Consider the following 18,817-nt stretch of genomic DNA (forward strand, 5'->3'; position numbering starts at 1 on the left):
TTGTTGTTTGCTTGTTTCAGAAGGGGATGAAGTAGGGTGGCAACAGTCACCCTACCGTGACGACGGTAGGACAGTCCACAGATGGTGCTCATGGATCTAGTTGCTATAGATGAACATTTTAATGGATGGTTTATACTCTCATTAAAGGACCAAAACGGCGAACTTACATTACAGCTGTGTAGCTAATTTCATGAATGTTCTTGCATAGACTCAACCAGTGTTTAACCACATGCCTTCTGTGGCCAGGATTCTTTTAGGCCGTTAGCATACACCCAGGGAGGCAGGCATGTGGGGACTTGTTACTGGCAGACCCGGAGGTGGGGGATGTTACACAGACTCCCTGGTCCTCTCCCAGGCACATGAGTAATACTGAGTTGTGAGATACAGTTCCATTTAATTTTGATTATAATGACTGATTCATTTGTGTATTTGGGTATTTATAGTAATTCAGTTCTTTTCATTAAAACGGACACCAATCAAACCCTAGCCAGTTTGGCTCAGTGGATAGAGGATAGGCCTGCGGACTGAAGGGTCCTGGGTTCGATTCCGGCCAAGGGCACATGCCAGGGTTGTGGGCTCAATCCCCAGTGTGAAGCATGCAGGAGGCAGCCGATCAATGATTCTCTTTCATCATTGATGTTTCCATCTCTCTCTCCCTCTCCCTTCCTCTCTGAAATCCATAACAATATACTAAAAAATAAACTGACACCAATCATAATCGTAAGTAAAAAATATATCCTATATAAGAAAACACTAATATGCAAATTGACTGAACTGCAGAACGACCAGTTGCTATGATGCACACTGACCACCAGGGGGCATATGCTCAACACAGGAGCTGCCCCCTGGTGGTCAGTGTGCTCCCACAGGGGGAGCACTGCTCAGCCAGAAGCCGGCTCACAGCTGGAGAGTGCAGTGGCAGTGGCAGGAGCCTCTCCTCTGCTGCAGGCAGGTGGTAAGGAGCCAGCGGCCCCACATTGCAAGAGCCCAGGACTGAGAGAGGGATGTCTGACTGCAGGCAGGCGGACATACCCAGAGGGGTCCCGGACTGTGAGAGGGGGCAGGCCGGGCTGAAGGAACCCCCTTCCCCCGCCCCCCAGTGCATGAATGTCGTGCACTAGGCCTCTAGTATATATATAAGCTTATAAGCCCTGGGCTTTTTTTTTTTTTTTTTTGCAAAAAACAGACTTGCTGGACTTGTAACGGCTTTCTAATCACCTCCTCCTTATTTGCCTCTCCCCCAGTCACAGAAGTGAAGGCTGTGGGTCTGGAGAAGGAAGGAGAAACCCAAACTCTGCAAGTGGCTGGGAGAGGCCCCCACGGCCACGGCCACGGCCACAGCCACGGCCACAGCCACGGCCACAGCCACGGCGAGGTCTGGCCACAGCCACGGATCGGCCAGCAGGCAGTCCCTTTCCAGGAACCGCTGACATGCCACTTCCTCACTAAGGTTTTGACCTCCATGCAGTCTTTGGATCTTATACTCAAAGAGGAACTTCGTTTCCTTTAACCCGGTGTGAGGCTATTTTCCAAAATATAAAGAAAAGAAAGCAAACGGAAAGAACCTGACCTTCGCAGGGCTGGGAGCTGTAGTGTTTCCCAAAGGCTTTGTCCTTGGGGATGTCGGGATAGAGGTACTTCAGGGGGTTTTCAGGGACGTTTTCGGCCATAATAACCTTGTAGTCTCGGAGGATGTCGGCGAAGGGCAGTGCCGACAGCCGGCCCTTATTGTAGGGCTCCACGGAGTGGAACCTCACTTCTCCTGGGGAGACAGACAGCCGGTGGTCAGGTTTCCTCGGGCATCCTCTGTGGCCACGCCTCCTGCCATGGTGTCTTCACATCGCTGGTCATAACACAGTGCCAGCCCCCTCTGCAGTCCGACAGGACAGATGGCCCCATGAGCCAGGACACCGCCCTGGGGGGCGGAAGTCAGGGTCCCTGTGATCTGGGATGACTGTACCACGAATATTCAAACCCACTGACAAGCCGAATTGTTAGGGGCAGACATAGCATCTTGAAAACGCATTCTAATTATAATTACAAGGAGTATTAACCGTGCTCTGTCGACCACGATGGCTCTGTTCTGATTAGAGAAAGCACATCCGAACCTGGGGGGGAGCTGTGCGCCCCGGGACAGGGGAGCGCACATCAGAATGCAGTCCACCCTCCTTCCGAGAACTGCCTGTCATCATGGAAAGATTTACAACCTCGTGGCCGAGAAAGTCTAGTCCGGAGGCACCTGCTCTTTACAACCGCCAGCCCCATGGCCTGTAATCTGGTCCCGGAGTGCCTGGAGGCGCCCGCTAGCCCCCCCTCGTACCCCGCACCCACATGACTGTTGTGACTGTCCCGTGCCCACTTTCCCATGCCTCTCATCCCCACTTCCCCACATGATCTTTGTCCTCCTGCCCAACACAAGCAGCTGGCGGTGGCGGGGGGCGAGCAGATGTCTGCGGCTGACCTGCTGCTCTCCCACGCCGCCGGCAGGATGGGCATGAACGCTCACATGAGCCAACCCCGTCTCTGCTGAACGGGCTCAAGTAGTGACAGGCAGCCACGACCCCTGGGTTTTGCGGTTACAGAGCAACACCCCAGGCACCGAACACGGAAACACCGGTGGCCGGGTCCCAGAGTCCCTGCGCAGGAAGGCCCCCGCGCACGCACCGCTCTCAGCGTGGTCCACCCACGTGAAGGTGATCCCGCCCAGGTGGCTCTCGCTGAACCGCAGCAAGAAGGTCCCCGGCATCTTGTCCTTCAGCAGGAGCCGCTCCCTCTCTTTGCTCACGAAGCCCATGACACACCTGGGAAGGCAGCAGTGGGTCGTGTTAGCTGATCGAGGGCGGCCACTCGGGGCGTTCGCACTCTCCACGAGTGAACCCACAAAGAGCGGACCTAAATTTGCTTTGGGAATAACCCACAGTTAACTGTGTCTGTAACAGTCGTCTTATACAGAGTCAAGCGAACATCAATCTTCTGTGAGGAACGGAAGACACGGCAGCGATTTCCCCTCCACAACATTCAGCATGTTTAAAAAGAGAAGAAAAAGAAAGCCAACAGCATAAAAATAAACACCTAGGGCACTCGTCTGCAAAATATAAGCTGTAACTCACCCATCGATCCAAAGGGGGAGAATGTGCTTCTTAATGAGATCTAATATTGCTTCAAGCCACGTCCAGAAGGTGAACGATTTGCCAGGTAAGTGCTCCTGTTAGCAGAGGCAGACACAGCGCAGAATTACTCCCCAGGTGGTGCTGATGGAATAATTCAAGCCCCCTTTTTCAGGGGAAGAATTTCTTGAAGTGAGACAACACTTTATAGAGTTTCTTCTTAAAACAACCTTATCCAGAAAATCCTCAAAACCCAGATTACGATATAGAGACTTACAGAGGAAGCGCTGCTACCTCTCACCCATCAGATCTACAATATAAAAATGATTAAACCAGTGCTGGTGAGGACACAGGGAACCACGAGCTCTCATTTCTGCTCAGGACTGTAGTTCAGACAAGTTTCCCATGAGGCTATTTGGCAACGTGCATCGAAAGATTTAAGTATGCCTTTAACTCGGCGGTTCTCAACCTGTGGGTCGCGACCCCTTTGGGGGTCGAACGACCCTTTCACAGGGGTCGCCTAAGACCATCAGAAAACACATATATAATTACATATTGTTTTGTGATTAATTATTATGCTTTAATTATGTTCAATTTGTAACAATGAAGTAGGGGGTCACCACAACACGAGGAACTGTATTAAAGGGTCGCGGCATTAGGAAGGTTGAGAACCACTGCTTTAACTCTTTGCTCCACAGTCTTTTAGGATTTTTATCTGAAGGAAATATTTAGATGAGTATATAAAAAGGTATATACAAGATCCCAATGGCAACATTAAAAAAATAGCCCAGCCCTAACTGGTTGGGCTCAGTGGATAGAACGTCGGACTGTGGACTGAAGGGTCCCAGGTTCGATTCCGGTCAAGGGCATGTACCTTGATTGCGGGCACATCCCCAGTGGGGAGTGTGCAGGAGGCAGCTGATTGATGTTTCTCTTTCATTGATGTTTTTAACTCTCTCTCTCTCCCTTCCTCTCTGTAAAAGATCAATAAAATATTTTTTAAAAATAGCCCAAATTGCAAACATCAATGTCCAACTGGTTGTTTACAATGTATTTCCTCAACTTTAAAACATTCTTATCTTTCCAAATTAAATGCATGCTGCAGGTGAGATGAACAGGCTATCTACAGTTGCCAGCTAGAGAAAAAGGAGCACTATTAAAAAAGACTATAAATGCCGTCCTCCCTTCCCCTGCGGGTACCTTGCAGAACTTGGACCAGGTGAGATGACCATCACTGTAGCTGGACTGGACTACAATGAAAGAAAAGAATGATGTTTTTATTAAACAAGGAGACTCTTCAATTTGGTGCTCAATTTAGATTTCCCTCCTACTCTCAAGCATTTCTCAAGCACCTGCTCTGTGTTTATAGTGTATTCAGTGCTGGAAACAGTAAACATCTGTCATGCAATTTATTATAACGGGGCGAATTCTTTTCCACGGAGGAGCTACAGATAGCTTTAGGAAGGGGGTAGGTGTCTAGGACCGAGCCTCCATGAATGGACAGGAAATACATCGTCTGAGGAGAAGGAGGAGCCCCTCCAGTAGCAAGAATAATGTAGGGTGAAGCATAGTGGACATGAGTATGGTTTATATAAAAGACAGTCAGCCCTAACCGGTTTGGCTCAGTGGATAGAGTGTCGGCCTGTGGACTGAAAGGTCCCAGGTTCGATTCCGGTCAAGGGCACATGCCCAGGTTGTGGGCATGATCCCCAGTGGGGGACTTGCAGGAGGCAGCTGATCCATGATTCTCTCTCATCATTGATGTTTCTTTCTCCCTCTCCCTCTCTCTCTGAAATTAATAAAAGCATATTAAAAACAGAAGACAGAACAGCCTAGTGTTGGTGAATAAACATAAAACCAATTTGCATAAGTAGACGAACCCAGATTGCTAGGAGTGCTGACTCTTCCCATGAAAAGAATGGATGAGCCATCTATTAGGCAATAAGGAGCCATGGGCAGTGAAAGGATCCAGGAGTTTCTATCTAAATTTCCCTTCCTTCCTTCCTTCCTTCCTTCCTCCCTTCCTTCCTTCCTTCCTTCTTTCTCTCTCTTTTTACAGAATGATGTTTTTGTTTTGTTTTAAAATGTATTTTTATTGATTTCAGAGAGGAAGGGAGAGGGAGAGAGAGAAACATCAATGATGAGAGAGATCATTGATTGCTGCCTCCTGCACGCCCCCTACTGGGGATCAAGCCCACCATGTGGGCATGTGCCCTGACCTGGAATCCAATCGTAACTTCCTGGTTCATAGGTTGATGCTAAAACTACTGAACCACACCAGCCAGGCTCTATCTAAATTTCTAAGAAAATTATACTCAGAAGAATACTTTGATAAAGATCTGAAAGTATATGGTGGCTATCTATGCTACATATTTAAAAGATTTATTCACTCACTAACAAATATAAGTTGAATTCCTACTACTGTGGTTTATGAATTAAATAAGGATCCAAAAGGATATTTACATTAGTAAATGTTATAACATTCTTAAAGTCCTGATCTGTTTAAATGCCTATTGATCATATACAGTCACAGTACCAGTGGCAGCCCAGCATCACTTGTACGTCCAACTTAACCAAATCACACAGGTTTCAATGCTGCTCAAATGCGTCCTTGCCCCACTTTAACTACAAATCTATGCAAACCCAACTTTAACTATTTTTTTGGTGCTAAATGTGTTTGCCCTAAACTTGTCAAAATATAGGGTATCTTTTAAAATTCTTTTAGAAAAAGCTTAACACTATGGTCACTACACTGAGTACCAATGTCTCTATTTTGCAAACGTTAGAAATGTCAGACTGAAATGTTCTTGCTGGAAAGGATTAAGTGTTGCCTGGTGGGTTTTAATTTCCATTAGATCTTGTGGCCCTGGAATCAGCGCTTTTCTAGTCGGTTAAGGGTCACTGTGATATGACTATGAGAGATCAGGCGCCATCAGGACTGCCTGTCATATTCAGCGGAAATGGCATAAGAACACCCCGGAGACTGGAGTGTGGGGTGGGAAGGAAGGGGCTTTAGGCCCGGACAGGCCTCGCCGTGTCTTCACGCTACGACACAGCAGCCATGCAGCGGTGGCAAGTTACTGACCTACCCTCATCTATAAGATCAGTATTCTGCCTCCAAGAACGCTTGGAAGATAGTATAGCATTCAGCCCTGTGCCTGGCGCTGAAGAAATCGTGGTGATCACTGTTATGACTACTAGAAGCAACGTCACCCTGGCGCTTTACAGCATGGGAGTGCCACGCACAGGGCCCAGGCCTCGGCGCCTGGCACTCACCTGTCAGCTTCTCGGCCAGCATGTTGAGCTGATCGGAGTTCAGGCCACGCCCCACGTACGAGGAGAACTGCCAGCTCATCACCTCCAGGAGCTGGCTCAGCGTGGCCGGGGGCGGGTTGTTAAAGAAAATCAAGTTCTGAAATAGAGTCGGAACGGGGGTTACATGTCACATGGAACACCCTGCAATCCAACAGATTCCTGATGTCAACTCTTCAGGCCAATCTGAGGGAGCCGGGAGCCGTGCGGATACAGAGGGGAGACCGAGTTAGTTTGGAGGGAGACTCTGTAGCCTGTGCAGCTGTCTCAGGAGCTCTGTGTGGTGCATCCCCGGAGTCCTCCTCCAGGAGCAGAGGGGATCTGGGATGGCTGGTGCTGAGTGGGAGGGTGGCTTTCTTAAAGAAGAAGGATTGAGGGGAGGGGGGGTGCAGCCCCAGGGCACTCGTAGGCTGGAGAACAGAGAAGTATCCCGTCTCCCTCCCACATCCTGGAGTTGGGTGAAGAGCTCTGAATGCCTGTAGCTCCTAGGGAATGACGTTTCATTTCAGGGGTGTTGGCTGTTCTTGGCTTTAAAGACAGGGTGACTTCTCTAGTGAGTTCTGTCTCCTCACTGCAGGCAGAGAGGGCCCTGCCAGCACAAGGCCTTCCTGGCCAGCTAGTCTGTCTCAGATGCCAGGGCCTGGAAGCTGGGAGGGAATAGCATAGCGCTGAGTCATTGTCCATGCTGTTTCCTTATCAGGAAAGACACTAGAGCTGACTCAGCCTGCCTGTTCTCATGGCTGGACCAGGTAGAAGAATTCTTCCCTTTGGAAGGAACATCGGCTTTGAGTTAAGAAGAAGTGCTGTTATTTGCATCTGACCTCTTTTCTCTAGAGTCTAGTCTAGACCCTGGTGGTTTCCAGGACAACGCACTGAGGTTTTGTAAGAGGGATCAGCGGGAAGTGCTTACTCATCTTTTTGCCACGCCCTCCCCTGCTTGTTGGTTAAGAAAAGCATCTGTTGTCTGCTGGAGGCCAAGTTCCAATCAATGTCTCAAGTAACCACAAGACAGCACTGAAACCCACCTGGAGCCTAGAACGGATTAAATCTGTAATGAACGTCAATGGGTTAAATAATTACACAACCGACTCGCAAATCTGCACCACCAGAGTGTAGTTAGGCAACACCGATGTCCGCTCTAGTTACTTGTTTGGAAACCAGTTCTCTGCCTCCGTCGAGGGGTCTGTGTGAGGTGTGGGCAGAGTAGTGAACAGGCAAGCACAGCAGCCGTCACATTCTGGAGCACGCGTCTCCCGTAGCCCAGTCAGCAGTCGGCAGGGTGACCCCAGAGCTCCCTCTGATGCACGTACTGGGGAGCTGACCAGACCCTCCGTCTGTCACCTTTGTTAGCCTGAACTCTCTCAGGGTCCACGCACATTTGAACATAATACTTGGAATCTGACATGAAAGAGGAATCATACAACTAGGTAGACTGGAGTTCTGAAATGCAGCAACCCACAGGACATGCCGGAATTTTATTTCCAGCTTTTAAAATCCCAGGAAACACAGATTTTTTTTTTTTTTTTGATGCGGATGGGTTTCGTCGACAAAGCAAATCCAATGGAATTAAAGGAGGAGAAATCGGAATAGAGACTCTACCTGGGAATCGTTGGTTGACACGTTGTACCAGATGATGGACGCCCACGCGTTAGGTAACTGACTGACATTGGAAATCATCACCACAGGTAAGGAGCTGGTCTGGTTTCAAAAAAAACAACACATAGTTATTACAGGTAGGTGCACCTTGACATGATTTTAGACTTGGCCCTCTCCCCTCAGGGGCCTTCTCCAGCCAACCCCACTGCTCCCAGCCCGGTGTCTGCACGGCCCCGGTCACCTCGGTGATTTGTGAAGGCTCATGTGTGCTGGCCGAGCACATATGAAAGGTCCAGGGAGGAAAGCAGCTGTAGGCACCGGAATCCTTTCTAAAGTGCTCGGCCAGCCAGCCTCTTTAATATCTTCCCTGAGACCATGGGAGTATCTCTGCTTTCTTACATCAGGTACTGCCTACAACGCAACTAATTCGAGCTTGTAACCATCTAGCCACTGTTCTCTCCATAAGTTACATGAAAGAATTGAATTTTAAATTTATCGCTGAGATGGATCAATATGTTCAAATTATGATCTGACACCTCATGAACGTCAGTACTAGACATGGGAGTTTTAACTGGAGAAGACAGTGAAGTCAGCTCTACTGGGACACAAAGCATTATGGGAGATGGCGCTGCATGGCCTGTTGGTGCAGAACTTAGTACTTTTGGTGCTGCAGCTTCCCATCTCATGGAAGAAACAGCCTTTCACAGACTGGCCTGGGAGGCTGAGCAACTTTCTTCAGTCCCTCCCCAGTAACAGAGGCTAGAAGGCCGTGGACAGCGAAATAACCATGGGAGAACCTCATAGCTCATGGAAACAAGTTTTGGGAAAAGAGATGAGTGAGGAATCCGTGATCAATTTTATGAACACGTTTCCAGTCAGTGAGACAAAGCAGCAAAGGCAGAGCTCTAACATAATACATCCCACAAACAGGATCGCTGTCAGGGTGTGTGACAGACACTGCGCTTGTTCGTTCATTTCCTCGCAAACGCTGAGCAAGTGCTGTGTGGCGGCACTGCGCTGGGCGCTGGGCGCGGGGGACCAACGAGGCACGATGCCCGCCTTCAGGGCGCTCCCGGTGACCATGTTCACTGTCCCCAGGGTTTCTTTATTCCTTCTTTGACTTTGATGGTGAACGTTAAAAGAGGATCAAAACAAGGTGCTCTTGGTGTTCCTATTATTTATCTTTACGTTAGAAAAGTCTTTCTGAGGGATTTGTATGTGGGAGTTAAATTTTTGAAAATATATCACGACGTGACATCATGGCTCAAGGACACTGGTTTCTCTTTAGGTGTTCCCCTGAGTATCCCCGACTCAAAAAATCCCAGGAAACAAAACACACACACAATCTTCCCAACCAATCATTCACTAGGCCTGTGTAGGGAATTCCTAATGCCCGTGAGACTTTTATCATTCAGATTCAACCAGTATAGTCTATGTTGACTAATTTGTAAGCATTTGACGTATTGATTTTCTAAATTAAAACAAAAATAAGGAATAGGGATGTACTAAGACCTAGAAAAGACTGAGGTTTTTATCTACAAATGCTGACCGGGTCCTGAAGACGTTAGTAGTAAATAGTAGATGTTTCTGGAAACCCCTACCTCCAGATCGATCGTCAGGCCGTAGAGGCAGATCTGTGCTTCAAAGGTGATCGAGTGAAGCTCCTCCGTCACCATGTGGCAGCCCTGGGGAGAGAGAAACGCGCCTTCACTCTTACAGACAAACGCAGACTTGCTCTCTGTGACAGCCTGCTTCTAGAGTAAAAATCAACACATTCTCAGAGTGTAAGCCCCCAACACTCCCCAGGATGCAACAGCTCCCCTTGTTCTTTCACAGGTTATTTAGAGGGTCATCTTCATTTCCACAGACAGAACAACGGTAGGTCTCCAAAACAATATGCTTTCCAGCTTTTAAAATTCTAGCATGGTTTCATCAGCTGAAATTCAGATAAACAGCTCTTTCCTTTTTAACTTTCGGAGATTAGTCCTCTTTGACTTACCAACGAAGAACAAAAGCAAGCCGTGTGTGTGTGTGTGCATGTGTGCGTGTGTGTGTGTGTGTGTGTGTGTGTGTGTGTGTGTGTGTGTAGCTACAACAGAAGCAGCTCTGTGTCATAATACATTTGTTTAAAAAGAAACAGGATTTCCTTCTGGTGACTGTTCCAGCTGGAAATGTCAATAGCATAACAGCTGGGGTTTTGTTTACTTTCCAATAGAGTAAAACCCTAATCTAGATCTCCCAGTGAGAGTGGGGGTTGAGGGTGGCAACAGGCTCCCTGCGCCCCTGAACTGGGGGCCCCTGAGGCTTGAGGGTGAAGAGGGCTGACCAGCAGGGGCCCCAGTCCATGCAGTGAGGCCCATGCCTCCCCAGCCCCAGGCAGGGCAGGAGGTCGACTCTCTGGAGCCCATGAATCACAGGAACTGAAAGGGTTCTCTACAAGGTCAAGTTGAAGGCAGAGGTGAGGTGCTGAAAGGGGAAGATGTGGTGAAAGCGTACAGGAAAGCCTGGTGGGCGTGGCTCGGTGGTTGGGCGTCCACCCATGAACTAGGTCACAGTTCGATTTCCAGTCGGGACACATGCCCAGGTGTGGGCTCCATCCCCAGGGTGGGATGTGCAGCAGGCAGCCCATCCATGATTCTCTGTCATCATTGATGTTTCTCTCTCTCTCTCTCTCTCTCTCTCTCTCTCTCTCTCTCTCCCTTCCTCTCTGAAATCAGTAAAAAGATATATTAAAAAAACACACCTGTATTGTTGAAAGTATTAGAGATGTCCCCCCCTCCCCCCTTCTAGCCCACCCGCCACCCCAGGCCTTCACCACCCTATTGTCTGTGTCCATGGGTTATACATCTGTGCATACAAGGCCTTTGGTTGATCTCTTCCACCCGCCCTCCCTGGTCCCTGATGAACCTTTAAGCACTTTGCCACGTGCCAGGACCTGCAGCTTTGTCATCATCGAGAGCTCGTTGGCCTGGCCCCAGGCTACTGAGCCAGAATCTCAACAAGACGCCCAGGTGGAGTTTGTGTGGTGTATCCCCTTCGCCTCAAAAGGGATCTGGGAAATTGGGAGATGGTGTAGGAAGCTTAACCAATTTTAAAAATTCACCCCGTGGGAAAACGAAAACAGAAGGGGAGTTACTGGACTAGAAGAGTCCAGGTTGGGGACGGGGTGTGGGTGCAGTCAGCTCGGGGGGGATGGGGGCCTAATACTTCGTGAATAACAAGGCCGAACCAATCTGATTACATTTCAAGTATTAAAAGTGGTTCTGATAGGGTGGCATGGCTAACAGCTACATGAGGAAGATTGTACCGACAGCAAGTGTTAAACTTACGGTTTGTTACGGAGCAGGAAGTACAGAATTAAAAACTCCATCTCCCTGGGTGAGATCATTGATACCTTACGTTGCCTGCAGGTAGTTAGATTCACTAGGTGGGTTGCTTCTTACTGGGTTAGTGGAAAGTGATGTTAGTGAAAATCCTGCTTAAAAAACCCCTTAGGCCACCCTAAAAATTACTCCCAGCACATTCAGCACACCAAACACGCAGCCCACCCCCATGTTTAAACAAACAAACAAACAAACAAACAAACAAACAGCTGTTTCTTCGGTTGAGCATGAGATAAAGTAGTTGGCTTGTGTTTAGGCACAAAATGGAACAAAACCCCACATATTTTACACAATAGAAAATCTCACTGCCCTATGCGACCCGCAACCTCCTGGCCATTACCGGGTGCCTCTCCCCCTCACACTGAGGTCGATGGCAGCATGATGCAAGCCAGCGCAGAGCCGGCGAGGCCAGAGGCAAGCGCCTGTCTAAATATTAACCATTTGAACTCGAGTTAACAAACTGTGGGAGTGTGGCCAGCCTCCTGCTTTGACATCTAAGCTGCCACATGACCTCAAAGGCCAGTTTTAACTTCTCCCAGTCTCCTGGGACCATGTGGCCTGGGGAGAGAATGGTCACCCTAGCCTATTGCCCACCCCACTCTCCTCCACCTCTGTGAGGGCCTCGCAGGCCACTGAGGCCTCCAGGCCCTGAGCTTGTGCCTAGCGACGCTGGCATTGCCATGACACCCATGCTGGGTAGAAAACGGCAGAAGAGGCCCTCGCAGGCCCTGGAAGCAGGTTGCGGTCTTCCGGGCGGGGATTCTGGTCCTGGGCTCTGGGGGAGCAGGTTGCCTTGAACCCAAAGACCATTCCCTGTAGGGAGGCACGGCTGGAAGACAGCCAAAGGGAGCCTTTTTGAGTCTGAGGTCTCGTTCCTACCTGATTCTAGCCTCTAGTTTAAGTTCCATGATTAAATGTAAGTATGATGTGGTCATTCATGCATCATGGGTAATTTCCTCAGATCTCTGAGTTACGGCAGCCATCGAGGTGAGAGAGCCCGGGCCTCCACAGACACTCAGGGCCGTCCATGCTTTAGGATTACATCACTGGACTGGGATGGATGGTGAGAGGTTTCCTCGGTGATTCAGACTAGTCTCTGATATTTACTTAAAATCCCTAATGCAACTGTGAGGCGCGTTTAGAACAAAATCCATCAACACAGCTGACTTACAGTGCACATGCCTGGGGAACAGTGGCTCCAGCCAAAGGAAGCATCGTTAATTCTCAAAGCCTGTGTGGCCCTCGCTCCCCGTCTCTATTACTCCCCCGTGCAGTCCACGCCAGGACCCTATTCCGTTTCATGCTCCCAGGATTCATTCCTTACAGATCAGGAAACTGTCACAGGTAAGATGGACCACTCATGTCTGTATTAAAGGCCATTCTAACCATCTGAGATGATTGTGGGGTTTAAAAGATCCACATTTGATACTTCTATGATACTGAATATTATAAAGGGCTCCAGCTGGGGAAAACCACAAGCGAATGAAAGGCAGGTACAGATGCCGCCATATTCTTTCTGTTTCCGCTGCTCAGTGCCTGATAGCACACCCTGAGCTCCTGGGATATGTTCACAAATGGTTATGGCTTTTGACGTGAAAGGAAACCTCTGCTAAGTCAATAGGACTGGGGTAAGGGTGATTTCCATCTAAATTTCTGGCCATAATCTATGATATTGTTGCACATGGAAAACAATATGGAATAGGCCATAATTACAATACTCCGCTGCCTTTTGGAGCCTACTTTTATATATTTTGTGACTCTTCAATTGTTCCCATAGCACAGAAAGCAATGTTCAAAATCTATGGCTTCTTTTCAATGTACATAGGAGTCATATTAAAATTCTGTCAACAGGGGGAGCTCAAAGAATAGTGTAAAATAGAATTATTCTGCTCTGGTAAACTTGAAAACAAAAGGGAAGAAATGAAAGGATTCTGATGTATACTGCACAATTTTGTTATTATGTGGAAAGTAAGAAGAAATACATTCAAATTAATATACTAGTAAGTAGACAGCGTTAATAAGGCTGGTTGATTTTTCTATAGTTTTTCGTCTCTAGGGAAATCCAAGGTTTTGTTTTTACATCCATCAGGATGACAATGTATTGAATGTTTACATTATTCCCATTTGATTTAGTTGAGCTGCTGAGAGTTCAGAAGCCTTGCGCTTCATCTATTCAGACTTAGTCAATATTACTCAGGGATGTCAGGCCGCATGAAGTGTCAATCACAACTCCTGCCCAAATTCCAGGGAGACGGGCTTTCATTTGTCACGTGCTAATGTTTCAGCCAGGAAATTCGGGAAACCATTATGGGTTTCTATAAGGTAGGAAGAATAGCTCCCACTTTTTTCGTTTACTGGAATATTCTTAAACTCAAAAGCTCTGTTCATGTGACATCTGGGTGTCCGAAGCTCTGCCCTACGCCAAGGGTCTACCCAGGGAGAAGGCTTCCTTAGCTCATCTTTGGTGAGGCTGCGAGATTTGCCAAATGATCTTTCGGACAAGATTAAGAGACTGAAGCATTCTGGGAAGAAAAAATGTGGCGCATGGAATCTGTCGTGAGGGATCTGTGTGGTTTTGTGGGTGGGTCAGATGGATTGTAGTTGAATGCAGGGTTTATAAAGTGCTTTTTCCCCCCAAATAATTCAAAGAGATGTTGCATAGGAGCTGTGAGGTATAAAGCCAGAAGGTAGGAGCCACACACCAATTGCGCCAGAAACCAGCCTCATTGCCTTATATCTGCCTCGTGTGGATGGCTTTACATTTGCAGCATCTCTGAGCAGAGAGCGTTGGGCAGTACTACCCTGATCTCTGAGAGGGAAAAATGCAGTATTTCTCCAACAGATCATTTGTCAAGGATCGCATGTGCAGTCATGGCCAGAATGGACTCAGACCCAGGTTTCCTAACCCTAAATATGTAGGGCACAGGCAAATGCCCTGGTATCTGGGCCAGCGAGATCGATGGTCTCCAAGACCACTGCCAGCCCAAGACCCGGCCACTCTAGCATTTACAGACTCAAATGTGACTACATGGACTGCATCCATTTGTCCTTTTAATCAATTCATTCAGTGGAATGCAGACCTTAAATAGAAGAGCAAGGTAATTGATACCATGAAATAACTGTTTTTCACCTGTGGTTTTTACATAATTTGTCATGATGTTTGAGACTTAACTCTTATTTGTAGAAAATGAGTAATTTTAAGATACTTTATAACAAAGGAGGAGTGACTAAAGAAAGTATGGCACACGTGTAAAATGAAATAGAATACAATCACGTTAAACCATATTCTTCAAGAGTGTTCAAGGTCATGGGAACTGTTCACCACATATTGCTATGTGGAAAAAAAGCAGGTTATGAAGCAATGTGTCTATATGAAAAATATACATAAAGTCTAGAATGATGTGAACCAAAATGTTAATAGTCATTTTCTTAGGAGGGTATTATTACCTGTAATTTCCTCCTTGTTAAAACAAAATTTCTTATATTGTCTGCAATGATCAAGCTTTACATTTGTAATCAGAGAAACATGAATTTGACTTTATAATAATAAAAGCATAATGTGCCAATTAGACTGGACGTCCTTCCAGATGTCCTTCCAGATGACCTTCTGGACGAAGCTAGGGCTGCAAGGGAAGCCCAGGTCTGGGGTGCCTGCTGGCGGCTGGAGGGAAAGCCTGGGTTCTGGGTGCCAGAGGGAAGCCAGTAGCGGGGGGGAGGAAGGCCTACTCTTGCACGAATTTCGTGCATCGGGCCTCTAGTAAAAATATAAAAGGCAGTTTAAGGGCTTTATAAAAATAAGATGTTATAGAATTATTTCCTAGACAAACTCTAGAAGAAAACATTTCCTACCTCATTTCCTTTGCTTCCGGCAGTGGACTTCATTTCCTTTGGTTGCTTAGAAAAAGAAAACAGTGTTTACATGGAGACACGTTATCAGCTGCATAGCAAAATCACCTACTTTAGTGATTTTCTTGGTCACAATTTTGAAAGTAACCCAGATGTCTTCCAACTCATGGGACCCGACAGCTGCCCACATCACAGGAAGCAGCTTCCTGTTCAGGTGCCAGTTCGGAAACTTCCATCGAGCTCAGTGAGGAGGTTGGCAGACCACTAAGCCTGTGTGTTTCAGCCAACATTTTGGAAAGAGGCGATCATGCTGGATGTGCTTGAACGTATTCAGCCCTCCTTTGTACCGCGAAGGGGTCATCCGAACTAAGCCGTGGGATTCCCAAGCCTGTGAAACCCTGCCTGCACAGAGGGCTGGGAAGGAATGATGGGTCAGCTGTCCAGGAAGGACTAGGTACCGTTAGAGGACAGGGAGACTTCCAGACACAAAAATGTTCATGCTATGGATCACTTACTAAAACAGACAGGAAGCAAATGACACAGTGTGCACAATCTCATCTGGCTTTAAAAAGAATGAACACAAAAATAAGGGTGTAAGCAGTGTTACCTCAAGGTGGCGGGATTACAGGTGATGCTGTAATTTAAAAATTTTGCATCTCTGATATTCTAAATCGACTTTTATATTGAAAGTGATTAAAGTTATTATGCAAAAATACATGATGAAAATGCTTTGCCACTAGAAGAGCAGTGTAGAAACTAAGGTTTGGGCTTTTACCGCTTTACTAATTCATTAGCAAACACTGTCCATTATTAAAAATTCCCTGAGGACCGAAACTAATCCTATGCAAAAAAACAAGTGCTAGCTAGAAGGACGTAGAACATGCGACTCCTCGTTGCATTTCATTTAACAGTCTCACGTGGCAGGAATTCAGCTAAAAGGAAATGCCCCCTTCAGTACTGAAGAGCGAACAAAAACAAAACTAAAAACAAAAGCCAGCATGAACGTGTGTAGGCAGATACTGTTCTGTGAACGTCAACTTTGTATGTTAGAAACTAGGCCTTTTGAGGCTGATTCTGAGACGTCCCAACGTCCAGGGAAGAGACTTCCTAAATGTTAACAAACCAGATGAGTAACACGTTTCTGGCGAGACCAGCCACACGGTCCTTGGGAATCTAAAACGATGCAAAGCACGAGAAAGAGAAGCGAGAAGAAGACTCTCGGTGGAGAGGAAGTGGTGAGCACCAGAAGCAACAGGACGCGGCTGGTCAGGGCTTTCTAGACATGCCAAGGCGAACCGCAGCTGTCATGCCAGGAGCACACTGTCCCCCCAGCTCACCAGTCTCAAGTGGACGTGCCTGCAGCCAGACCTGATGTTCCGTGATGGCATTTCTTGGGGGCATTTAAAAAAACGAACCCAGGAATGGCTGTCCGTTACAAGATGGATTACTCTTGTCATTATTACCAAAATCTAGGGACCAATTACTAAATATACACTGAGTGGCCAGATGATTATGACCACCCCATCAGTATTTCATTGACACTTCCAAAAATACTGAATATTGAAAACTTCCTAAGCAAATGCTCTCAAGGTTTTATTATTATTATTATTATTTGCATAACTAATTCACTTCATTGTACTGATGGGGTGGTCATAATAATCTGGCCACTCAGTGTATTTAGGTACTACTTCCCTGGTAAGAACTCAGAACTGAGTTTAGCTTGGGTGTTCCTTCCACCATTTTTAATTCTTCAATGACGGCATGTTGTTATAGCTCAACACACCCTTTAATCTCACATGAGAAACATGAAGAAACAACATGCACGGGGTTCCAAGGCCTGTTAGTAAAGATGTGTTTGATTTGAGAAAGAAGAGAAAGCTCGTATAAGCTGACTGTGTCCAGGTACTAGGCACTCACCAAATGGCGGAACTCTACCGAGAGGCTCCCGTTGGAAGATTCTTCGATGGACATGGCTTTGACGTGCGTTCCACACAGCACAAACCTGCGATTACTAGGGAAGAAATCTCAGCCGTTTACATGGTCTCCGGGAAAACAGATTTATGACAACAACAAAGAGTTCCAAAGTACAGGGCTTACCTTAGAGTGGAAACATTCCTGTAAACACAAGAAGATTTTTTAAAAATAAGCTACGTAATAGACCTGGGAAAACTTTTTATAACACTTGAGAGGATAGTAGGCAAACCTTCCTCCCCGTTTAGAGCAAACTTTTACAAATAAGCCTTCACTGGCGTTCTGTTAAATGGTTGAACTTCAAAGTCCAATATTTGGAGTGCATTGATAAGTAATGTTAGAGAAATAAATGTAAACGTTTGAAATTATTCTATAAAATAAGAACAGTTCTTTTTAAAGAGTCTTACACTTTCCTGTTTCAAAATGAAGTTAGGTACTTACTTGTCAATCGATGCTTTCACCTTTACCTGATAATTTAGTTCTGGCAGTTTTATTAGTAGTCTGGAAAGACACAAAGAATCAAAGGTAAAAATCACAAGTTCTAAAAGCCTTTTTTTACATTTAGAGATTTAGATATATTTATAGCATATACATATAAATCAGATTACATTATCTCCCTATGTTAGTGTGTTTTAAACATGTCCAATTCCTCTTTAGTTCTCCATGTTACTAACACTGACATCAGCCATTTAATATACTGACAGACATTTAGGGACTGTTTCCATATTGCTGTAGTTCAGTGATGGTGAACATTTTGAGCTCGGCATGTCAGCATTTTGAAAAACCCTAACTTAACTCTGGTGCTGTGTCACATACAGAAATTTTTTGATATTTGCAAGCATAGTAAAACAAAGACTTATATTTTTGATATTTATTTTATATACTTAAATGCCATTTAACAAAGAAAAATCAACCAAAAAAATGAGTGCGTGTGTCACCTCTGACACGTGTGTCATAGGTTCACCATCACTGCTATAGTTTATGTGTGTTGGATAAAACCTTGGCTAGGTCAGAAAAATGCTATATATTTTGGTTCAAGCCAAAATTTTGGTTAAATGTATAAACATAAGAAAAATCAAAGTCTATTGATATGGCTTCATTTTATTCTTGTACTAGAGGCCTGGTGCATGACATTCGTGCACTGGAGGGGTGGGGCGGGGGGTCTCTCAGCCTGGCTTGCGTCCTCTCGCAGTCCAGAACCCCTTGAGGGATGTCTGCCTGGAGGCTTAGGCCCGCTCCCCGCATGAGCCCAGCTTCTGGCTGAGCAACACTCCCCCTGGGTGAGTGCACTGACCACCAGGGGGCAGCTCCTGCATTGCACATCTGCCCCCTGGTGGTCAGTGCACATCATAGTGACTGGTCATTCCACTGTTCGGTAGATTTGCATATTAGCCTTTTATTATATAGGATTTTAAGAACACATTTTGTAAGCTTACTAAAATTAAATGTTTTGACGATAACTGTTTTATGGTAAAAATATTGAGAAAGACTAGGCCTCCGGTAGAATATGGAAAATTCACACTTCAATGCATTTGTAATCTTTAAACATACTCTATTTAAGTAACAGCAAAAATGTCCATAATTTAAAAAGACATAATTTCA

The 18,817-nt window shown here is 46.4% G+C and overlaps 1 protein-coding gene across 1 annotated transcript in view; it reads right to left on the reverse strand.

Annotated features, from left to right (window-relative positions):
- Positions 1–18,817, reverse strand: part of STAT4 (signal transducer and activator of transcription 4) — a 76,169-nt gene that overhangs the window by 3,230 nt on the left and 54,122 nt on the right. Inside the window, exons 11-21 of the mRNA XM_059702584.1 lie at positions 17,657–17,716; positions 17,342–17,359; positions 17,162–17,255; positions 15,248–15,292; positions 9,617–9,700; positions 8,019–8,117; positions 6,384–6,519; positions 4,308–4,357; positions 3,111–3,205; positions 2,665–2,801; positions 1,571–1,762 (exon numbers count right to left, since the gene is read on the reverse strand). Coding sequence (XP_059558567.1) covers positions 1,571–1,762; positions 2,665–2,801; positions 3,111–3,205; positions 4,308–4,357; positions 6,384–6,519; positions 8,019–8,117; positions 9,617–9,700; positions 15,248–15,292; positions 17,162–17,255; positions 17,342–17,359; positions 17,657–17,716 — 1,010 coding nt within the window. The remainder of the gene's footprint in view (positions 1–1,570; positions 1,763–2,664; positions 2,802–3,110; positions 3,206–4,307; positions 4,358–6,383; positions 6,520–8,018; positions 8,118–9,616; positions 9,701–15,247; positions 15,293–17,161; positions 17,256–17,341; positions 17,360–17,656; positions 17,717–18,817) is intronic.

Source organism: Myotis daubentonii, chromosome 7 (assembly GCF_963259705.1).
Source record: "Myotis daubentonii chromosome 7, mMyoDau2.1, whole genome shotgun sequence".
Taxonomy (NCBI): domain Eukaryota; kingdom Metazoa; phylum Chordata; class Mammalia; order Chiroptera; family Vespertilionidae; genus Myotis; species Myotis daubentonii.